This window comes from Glandiceps talaboti, chromosome 21 (genome assembly GCF_964340395.1).
Source record: "Glandiceps talaboti chromosome 21, keGlaTala1.1, whole genome shotgun sequence".
Lineage (NCBI taxonomy): Eukaryota > Metazoa > Hemichordata > Enteropneusta > Spengelidae > Glandiceps > Glandiceps talaboti.
This window is the reverse complement of record NC_135569.1, coordinates 4,615,596-4,626,539: the sequence shown is the minus strand read 5'-3', so window position 1 is coordinate 4,626,539 and position 10,944 is coordinate 4,615,596. Positions and strand designations below refer to the sequence as shown.

Genomic DNA, 10,944 nt, shown 5'->3' with positions numbered 1-10,944 from the left:
CGGACTCCCATGATGCAATAGCCAATTGCAAAGATACCCTATAAATGCACAAGATCAAAATTTATGTTTCTCTGAAATCGCAAGTAATTGCAGGTAATGAAAAATCATGAAACGACTCTCCAGAGCCCATACTTTATGTATGAAAATGACTTCATTTCTTGGAGTAGCATTCCCCTTTAACAAGTTGACTGTTAGTGTAGTATGTGCACTTTACTTGGTTCAAGAAATTCCAACCGATAAGATTCTAACAATGTATAGAAAGGACACTGAGAAACAAAGTTTACCTTCTCCATAGATGCTAGTAGTACATTCCTGGCAGCCAAATCTCTGTGTATATAACGTTTCACTTCTAGATAACTCATACCATTGGCTATTTGTAGTGCATAATCAGATAATGTTGATATAAGTAACTTTTGTCCATTTCTTCGTAGACGATCTAACAAGGCACCAAGTGGAGCAAGTTCTGTTACCTGTTGAAAGTAGACAATTAGATGTTATTCCCCAATATTTCTCTTCGGTCAGCAAAGGAAAATATGAGTGACCTAAGGGGCCTTTGTCGCTACAAGTCATAGATGAGTAGGGACAACCCTTAGGTCATGAGTATTTTCAAGTTGAATGAATAAAGAATATTGGAGAATAACACAATTATACCAGCACCAGTAATATCAAAGAAAAATTGGGGAAAGTTATGGCAATTTTGAATGTTTTGACTCATGTTTTGAACACTGAGAACAGTAATGTCGACATGTGTTGTTGTGACATAGAAACACATTGTTTTGATGTAGAACAAGCAGAGTATATATTCCATATTTGTTGTTCAACTTAGCTTGTACATGGTATATGTAAGTCAAGTTAGAAGTATTTGAATCTTTACCAACTTAAATATTCATGACTCATAACTGCTTACTACCTTCAAAAATAAACAATCGTGAAATTTACAGGGGTGGCAACGGAACCTGAATGCTTAAATTAGTAATGGGCAAATAAATTGCTCCCCAAACAAAGAATTCATTTGATATTTAACAATATACTTCCCTCTTTTGAAATTAATATTGCCACTGAATCTGGCAGCATTCCTGTCCTGCTGTGGAAAGGTTTGTATAAACATCTGATACAACAATGTTCAACCAACTGTATCTCTTAGCCTGTCTCAAGCTGTTTTAAAACTATCTACTATAGCAGCAAGTTTCTCTATTGATCACAGTGTAATCTTTCACTCCCTGATGTTTAATTGTAAACAAATTGTTGATAAAACCAAGGCTGGCTAGTCACTACACAGATAATATGACACATACACTCATTCACTTCACTCAGATGGTAAACAAATAACTCATTTGACAATAAATTCACAACTAGAACACAATACAACATTGCAACTTTGTTTATTATACCAGATTAGATATCCCACAGTGTCCCTATCCTGAAGACTCTACTTAAAACACCACTGGTGAAATGTACACTAATTAAACATCAGGGAGTGAAAGATTACACTGTGATCAATAGAGAAACTTGCTGATATAATAGGTAGTTGTAGTACAGCTTGAGAAAGGCTAAGAGATACAGTTGGTCGAACATTGTTGTAAACTTCTTCACATACATGTCTATGACAAGAACCTCCACTGAACAATGAATGAGGAACAAGTTTCAATTTACTGTTGACACAATGCATGTCTATGACAAGAACCTCCACTGAACAATGAATGAGGAAAAAGCTTCAACTCAGATTTCTCAACAATTATGCACAATACAGGTCAGGTAAAAATCATGAAACGAGTCTCCATTAAAAACAGAATGTTTATCAAAATGCATTTCCCTGAGTAGAATTACCCTTTAAACTTATCATCACAAACATCAATAAGACAGCAGTGCTAAACAGTCTGATAAAAACTTACCATCATAAACGGTGAAGTCAAAACAACTCCATAGAGTCTGATAAGATTGGGATGGTCTAGAAGATGCATAGCGTTTACTTCTTTCACAAAATCTTCAAACATTCCAGGCTGACATAACATTTCACTTTTCAAACACTTCAATGCAACTGGTATCTATTTATAGAAAACAGATATCATCAATTATCAACATGTTTACATCAACATCTCAGACAAGTTGACAAAAAGTTTTGATTAACTGCATAATGAACTATACATTGACACATGCTGTAACATAAAGGTCAAATCCACATATTTAAGACTAGGTTAGATTTTAATAGGTTACGTATAGTATCGTGTGTGCCTCGAAAATAAAAATCTTAAACTTCTGCTGATATCGTGTTCAAGAAACCATAAGCTCATTCCAGTTAAAATCAAGTAAAAAAATCACGGGTAACCATACAATTTTTTAAAATAAGGTCTGTCAAAATGATATCAAATGAAGACATTCGAAAATCCAATATGGCCACCAAATACTGTAATAATGCTATGGGAAAATAAAGTGAAAATCTCTTTGAAAACAAGATGGTGAACCCCCAATTAGGCCTTTCCAAATTTGCCATGGTGGCGCTCTACTTCCTGTCTGTATGTACCTTGGGGGTATACATGGTATAGGTTACTAGGTTAATGAACAATACGAACAACATCCCTGATTTATACTTGTACAGAATACCAAGAGACAAAGCGCTTAAGAAACGGTACTAGTATGAGGTGATGATACCCCCAATTTGGGCACTGTATTCTCAATTCCTGTTTGATGTCTGCAATGGCCTATTTTATTGTTTCAAAAGAGACCAGAAGCAAGCGTCCACATGGCAAAGCTAAAAAGATATTAAGAACTTTCAAATTTGTCCCCATTCTACCTTAAAGGTTAAAGGTCACATACCTTACCACCATTTGGTGTTTTCCAATCTCCTCTCCTTACAACACCAAAAGAGCCATCACCTAGCTTCTCATACAGAGATAATTCACTCTCACTAATCAAACAAGTTAGAGACTGAGACTGCATCAGTGCTAGCGGTCTACGCATTGCCGATCGCCGAGGTACAGGACTTGTTTCTTCTTTTTTAGCACCTGGAAAAACCTATAAAATAACAAAAATTGGCACAAATTAGAGATCAAGTTTTCCTTTGGTAGACTGTCATATACATTGTACATTACCAGGAGCATCCTCATCATCCCTGCCACTAACATACATTAGTGAAATGGGATGAGAAGAGTGCACATAACAGCTGATCATTTAGTCTTAGACTTCCTGTGTAACAATCAGATCCGGCCACATTTTAAAAACTGTTTTGTTTGCTTGAAGAAATATATTGTCAGTTGGATCATGAGAAACACTAAAATAATAACGAATGTCTTACAAAAATGAGTCTCTTTCACAGCACGAATGATACAACTCATGAAATAATACCGGTGAGTTTGCTTTCTCAGTAGAATTTGTCCATTTGACTATACATGGACACAGAGAGAGAGAGCAAGAGACTGTAGAAAACGAGCCCACACATATAGTTTCTATACTGAATACAAGTGTACTAATGACTGACTTATAAATCCTTACTGGACTTAGATGAGAAATCTGAATAGTAAGGATGTGAAAGTGAGTCAGAGAAACACTATGTATACATGAATACAAATCTTATAATATGTAATTTGGTAATTTAATCTCAGTATCAATGGTTCATATACAAGTATCAATTTCTATTTTGATGTACTGATTAGTAACATCCTACAATTTCAGTATGATGTGATTCATAAACAATTTTCTAAATTTGACAGTATGACTGTAAAATGGCTTCAGTTGTTTATACATACTGACCCATCTATGCATCATACATCCATCCATCCATCCATCCCTACCTCCCTCTCTCTCAACCTCCATCCATCCATCCATCCATCCCTCCCTCCCTCTCTCTCAACCTCCACCCACCCATCCATCCATCCATCCATCCAGCAACCCCTCAGTACATCAGTCTATCTGTCCATCTGTCTGTCCCTCTCTCCCTCCTTCCTTCCATTCAGTCATCCAGACAACCATTCCTCCCTCCTTCAAACAACCCACCTTTCCATCCATCCATCCATCCATCCATCCATTCATCCACCCATCCACTCATCCATCCATCCATCCATCTATCTGTCCATCCATCCGTCTATCCATCTATCCCTTGGTACATCAGTCTATCTGTCCATCAATCTGTCTGTCCATCCAACCAACCAACCATCCATCTACTCACCCACACTGACAAATGCGATTCCATCCCAGCCAAACACTACACAACCTTCAGCACAATTTGACTAAGTACTATAATCAATTCTCTTCACTCTCTTTATATTTATCATATTTTATAGTTTTGAGGATACAAATTACAAACAAACATCTTGACACATAGAAACTTTGGTGGTCTGTCAAATCAATATCCTAACTTAGTATTAATGTAGGGATATCAAATTTTATGATAATACATACACTGTCTACATTCATTTGATAACTATGATCATGTTACCTATGTCATCAATTAGGCAGAAATATATAAATATTGTTTATTTCCGATAACATGACTTCAGAAAATAGGGTAGGTACATGAACATTGGAATTTCATTTTAGTTTTCATTTTATGGGTGGTTTTTTTTTAGAGATTTGACCCTAAGACAAGATACTCATTGGTACCAATACTTCTGTGATAGGTTGATGATATAGAAAAGAAATGAAAACAGTTATATGTGAATTAGATGAACACAATACGCAGACTGTCAATAAGTTCAACTTATAGTCTACAAATACATGGTTTCTCTGGAGAATGTGAATGAAAAAAAAATTGACCAATGAAACCGTGGCAGGAAAATTTACAATAAAATATAGGTCAATTCTCACTATTTTACCTTTTTAGAATACAAAAAATGTCGAAAGTTACACAGAAATAGAAGTAAATTTTCATCATTTTTACTTTTTTGAAAGTAAGAAAATATTTAGTGCTGGCAGGAAAACAAGCGTCAGTTGGTCATATACAATTCTTTTTTATCCGGCCTATTATAATAAAGTAAAACCGAACAATAAAACAGTTTTCCAAGGTCACTATTAGTGCACACATACATCTTTGTTTGGCAAGGTCAGAGGTCAGATCTGTACAGCTTAATTATTCATCATCCATTTTATCATATAGTATTTATTCGAACATATATTGTTAAATTATAGGTGTAAAAGGTTGAGAATTTCCGGTAGTTCCGATTATGGTTGGAGATTAAAATCAAATGGGAAAGAGGAAAGAGAATATGCCAATATTGTTTAATACGCCTAAACATTAACTGTTTTGATTCCGGTTACCTGACCCCACCTAGGTTTTCACTGCTGATCCTAAACTTCTTCTTCTTTTTTTTTTTTTACATATTTGGGAAAAAATTAATAAAATCGCAAAAATTATGAATTAATAGTGGTGCGGAAACTGGCATCAACTTAAAAAGACAAAATAAAGCTGTTCTCCCAATCTGTAATGGCTATACATCTGATAGGATGAAATAAATAACACAGAGACCATTTGGAAAGCAATGGAAAACCTGAACTAGACACTCACACAGAAAAAAAATATACGATAAAATAAATAAAAAATCTACCTACCCCACCTACTCTAAAATTGAGTGTAATCAGAACCACACAGTTTTTTTGATTAGGCCTAAATCTGGTGATTTTAATAGTATTCCATATTTTAATAAGTATACATTGTTATTACCCAGTCCATGGTATACAAAGGACATTAATTGAACCAGTATACATGTAGAATATCATAAACCTTTAATCTCTTCCGATGCTTTACCATATAATATTTTATTATTTGTGTTAAAGGTTCCATGGTACAAATGTAGATGTATAATACATGTTACAATTTCTTGGGGAAAAAAAGCTGGATCCAATATCAGCCATTTGTAATTATATGTATTATTACTATGGCTACACTAAGCTACATGCAACAATTCGGTATCTAAGTTATATATTAATATCAAATATTATCAAGCCATGTATTAGTATAAAATATCAAGTTATGCATTAATATAAATTATAATATATTATGTTTTGAATTACTTCAATCATAGACACTGGAGGGAGACCTCCACTGTCTATGCTTCAATATCTTAAGTTATGTATTAATATCAAATATTATATTAAGATTCAGTCAATAAATTATAAATGTATTAGTACTAGTATGTAATATCATATTAAGTTACATATTAATAGAATATATTATAAAAAGTTATGTATATTAGGATGCCGGGATTAGTACACTCCATCTACTCATCAGTTAGATTATGGCCCTGTTTGTCACATCTGTCTTTCCCTATCTATATCGTTGGTGTTATGTCAATCTATGTGCTTGCGTATGTTTGGTGCAGCAACACCCCCCTCCCACCCCTACCCCTACATATATACCAATCTAAGGAGTCTGGTACTCAGTTGTAACCCTCATCACATCCCCATTCCACTCCTGACACAGCTAAACTACTAGTAAACATACATACACAGTATACTTAGTATGCCAATGTAACTTCCCCATCCCCCCTTCGCCAGCCCAGACCAATTCCACATACATCCAAAATTCACTTTGAATTTTAAATCATTGACTGCTAGCTGCTGTAACCCTCCTTTATAATATCCCCCCTCCCATATCCTAAAAAGACCTACATGTGTACTAGTCATACAATAATATATCAGTATAACCTCCCCATCACTCTTTGCCAGACTGTCCAATTCCAAATAAATCCAAAATTCACTTCGAATTTCAAAATTTAAAGACTGATCCGTTATCAGGCATTGTTTAGTTTTATTTACATGATATATGTAAGTCTAGCTGCTATAAACATGTCCATTCATGTATAATGTACATGAAACAAGAATTGAAACATATATTGAATATTAACATCTACATGTATATAAGGTGACTTTTTTATATATATGTTACTCATGGCCTGCCAGACTAAATTTCTTTGATCCAATGAAAAAGTTGACGCCCTCTGTTGTCAGTTCAGGAAAACATCATTATTGGTGCTATGGCGATATATCTGGACAAAAATTGATCAATGAAATGTGAGATCACTAATACAACAAATGACTCATAGTATAGTTTCCTTTTGACTTTAATTCTCAGTACCTAAAATAGATTATTACTGCCTAGGGCCTAGGGGATCATAAAAGTAGTGAACATTCGATTTCCTGGTAGACAACATAACTTCCACTCCACCTGTTTCATATGCATTATAATAGGCATAGGCACGACATGTGAGAATATGTCGACCTTCTTGTTCTATTTTGACTCTATAGCCAATCGACCAACCGACTAACCGACCAATCATTTTAAGCATAAAGACCCATGAGACAACTCGGTACGCAACGCACTAAATTGCTTCATGCATTGCCCCGTGTAACCAGGCTTTTACGATGAGAAACAAAGAAAAATACAACAGGTTATCCTAACATAACAGTTACAAGTTACGACATGACCATTTGGCATAGTACATTTATACCTGCTAACATTTCTAAAGAATTCCCTATTATATTACAATTTGAATACTGAATACAAATGCAACGACAATTAACAAATTGAAAAAAAAAGTGAATTTAAGGTACTGGTAATTAGGTACTGATTGCTGGCCCAGCGAGGCCCTTAGATCTGTAACATACATTGTTGACGTCACAGGCCATTCATATAGATTGGCGTTCAATTTTCATGAAACTTCGAACACAGACTTAAAAATACCCAGTGAATCGATGTATGAAAAAATTATTACTAGGTGGAAGAAAAATTCTAGACAAAAACATCAAATTTGATTAAATTTTTCTACATGTATATAAATCGGTGAAAATTTCGCTAAGCGTTGCCTGTAAATGCATTTGGCATACACCGGGAACTGTGACCTAGACACATTCAAAACAACATACATGCACTTTATCATTGTTTAATAGAAAATAAGTGAATGTCCCATTAATACGACATTAAAAAAATGTGAAAATGGTTCATTTTTAAGCCCAAACCTTGTTATTACCGAGTCCCGAGCGAAATCATGCCTGGGCAATGTTGTAGTGCACTACATTTAAATGAACCTTGGCACAGTGCCAATATTGAATGATTAATGATACAAGATCACTCTCTTCACAAAAAATTATTTTATTGATATTAAATTTCATAGTAAACAAACGTACAAATTTAAAATTCTCCAGTCACATACGACATTTCCATATTGTCTAGAATTTCCATTGTACTCCCAGTTTGTTTTCTGGTAATTTTAACATAAAGTTGTTGCTACAGAAATTAACGTTGCTAGCATACATTTTACAATTCACTGAAATTGTTACATAGCTGAAAACTTTGATGAACAAATCTGATTTTTGAAAAAGGGAAAAAAATTCCTTCCCCATGTAGAAATTGATTTCCTTTAAAAATGCTGTTTCCAGTGCTTGCTTGTTGAATAGTGTTTTCCACGAATATTGTGTGAACTCAACAAACCCCAGTGACCAACAAATTCCTCTCAGAAGAGAAACCACATTCCAACTAAAATTTATCTAATTTCCGACTTACTTTCCCAATCCAGGATTTCCTGCGAGCAGCTTTTTTCCGTTTAATTGCTTCAAAGAGTCGCCGCTGTCCCGGCTTGCTCATTCCAATCTTTTCCAAATCATCTCCTTTGACATAGTCAAAGTGTGACAGTCTAGTAACTTGGAGGTCATCTCGGAAGCGACTGAAGAATTTCTCCAACTGAACCTCCTCTAAGAGTTCGTGCAACCAATCAAGGGTATCGTCTTCGGTCATCTTCTGATTGGCAATACTGTAACAACTGCAAAGAGATACATATAATGAGATAAAGAATGATGCAAACAGCTTTAGCTTGGTTCTTTGATTTATAGTCCAAGACCCAGCTATCACTACTCCCTACACTATCCTATTTCATACCACTTTATCTAGCATTGGAATTCTTACATAAACTTTGCCATAAACATCCACTAACATCAATTATCTCTGACAGCACTACATTCACAGTGACAATCATAGTTGTTAAGGCCGAGAGACTTGTATGGCTGTCTGCCTTGATAAACTGACTCCCTGTTCTAGTGAACCACATTATCAAACCAGATAGCAAAGTCTCTGGGGAAAGTCCCTTGGCAGATTAATTTTTGTCTCATAATCTTCAAATGTTTTGAATTTGTTATTCATTTCAAAGTTCGTGAAGGAAAATGTGTGGTCAACTTATTTTTTCTCTTTTTGCCCAGTTACTAGTAGTCTCTCTGGGCTGAGAGTTTACCTGATTGTTTGCAATAACTCACTCAGGTCACCATTTCACACAACAGAACACAATTGCATTAAATGTTTTGTTATACAAATAAAGAATGAAAGAATCCCAGAGACCTGAGCAAGTTAAATTTAGGGTAAAATCTTATCTCAGACAACAGGACATTTATACGATAATCACAGTTGTAATGGTAAAGCTTGTATCAGTGTATGTGGTTATTATGTTAGACAGCAGAAATCGGCCATTGCACATTGCAAACAGGAAATTGAGAATACAGTGCCCTTGCTCAAATTGGGGGAACCATCACGTCTCCTCATAGTACTGTTTCTTAAGAGCTTTGTTCCTTGGTATTCTGTAGAAGGGTAAATCAGGGATGTTTTATGTATTGTTCAGACATCGAGGAGAGCAGCAGTGCTCTATGATTAACCAAGTAACCTAGTATAGTATGTATACTCCCAAGGTACACACAGACAGGACGTACAGTGCCACATGGCAAATTTTGGAGAGGCGTTACACAGAAGGGGATTTCATCCTGATAAGATGCCATCAAAATGGTTGTTGTCTCAGACAGCAGTGCTTCCACACTGACAATCACAATTGCCAGGGTAAGACTTATACAATCACAGTTGCCATGGTAACACCTCATCATCATTGTCATCATCATCATCATCATCATCATCATCATCATCATTTTGTCTAATAAATATGATAGCAACGCCAAGGTATTAAAAGTAAGAGTACCCTGACCATATTAGGGGTACATGTAGAATGATGGTCTGAATGAATTACATTTTTTTAGTTATGGGATAAACACACGTAGCTCTGCATACTTTCTCTAAAACAGACACTACCAAACACCATTCCTGAATTGTCACCCTACTCTGATCATGGCGCCCTCAATGGTGACCCTGGTACAGAGCTCTTTGTGAGCTGAATGCTGTTTTGTCAAAATGTCAACTTCTTATGATTCTGTCAGTTTTTTGACATGAAAATTTACTTGTCATGAAAAAAATGAAACTTTCAGCCAACACCTATATGACTCATTATTTCATATGTTTGGTTTTCAAGGAGTTTCAAGAAGTCCATTGACAAAAATGTAATTTTATCATGGGTTTAAAGGCCAGCGTTTCAATTCCAGGTTCTAACACTAGCGTTATTTTATCAATGGAACCATAACATCATTTATGTATGGTTTCTTCTCTTCTAGACCAACTATTTAAAGCTCTGTTAGACAATCTTGTATATTTCATACGTACGTTTTAATCCTAATCTCACATGGGCCTTTAAAGTGGCCATCTGGATAAGGAATAGGGAACTTGCCATCCAGACTGAGCATGCTCAGACACAAAGGACTATGGGATTATCTGTGGTTATCGTAATATCTTATCTGAAGCTACCGATGAAATAAACCTCCCACACTGGTCAAGCTAAATATGAATTGATCATTCGTGGTTATAAATAATTTAACAACATTGTTTACAATACTAATTGATTAGTATTTATTATCACATTTCCCATGATGCAACATTCAATATGGCTGGTTTGCGAGTTCCCTATTGGAATTTATTTTGAGATTTTTAATTTACAGAACAATGATATCATGGTTTCCTACTTGAAAAATCAAAGAGAAACAACATATACCAAGTCTGTAAATAAATTGAGAAGTGTTAAAACATACGTAAAAAGTTTATTGTACGAACAATAACAAACATTTTACGCATTTATTAATCTTTTGTAATTTATT

General features: G+C 35.1%; 1 protein-coding gene across 1 annotated transcript in view; it reads right to left on the bottom strand.

Annotated features, from left to right (window-relative positions):
• LOC144451726 (uncharacterized) overlaps positions 1-10,944 on the bottom strand; it is a 34,812-nt gene that overhangs the window by 16,866 nt on the left and 7,002 nt on the right. Inside the window, exons 2-5 of the mRNA XM_078142630.1 lie at positions 8,492-8,747; positions 2,815-3,012; positions 1,893-2,045; positions 285-470 (exon numbers count right to left, since the gene is read on the bottom strand). Of these exons, the coding sequence (XP_077998756.1) occupies positions 285-470; positions 1,893-2,045; positions 2,815-3,012; positions 8,492-8,722 (768 nt within the window). The 5' untranslated portion in view covers positions 8,723-8,747. The remainder of the gene's footprint in view (positions 1-284; positions 471-1,892; positions 2,046-2,814; positions 3,013-8,491; positions 8,748-10,944) is intronic.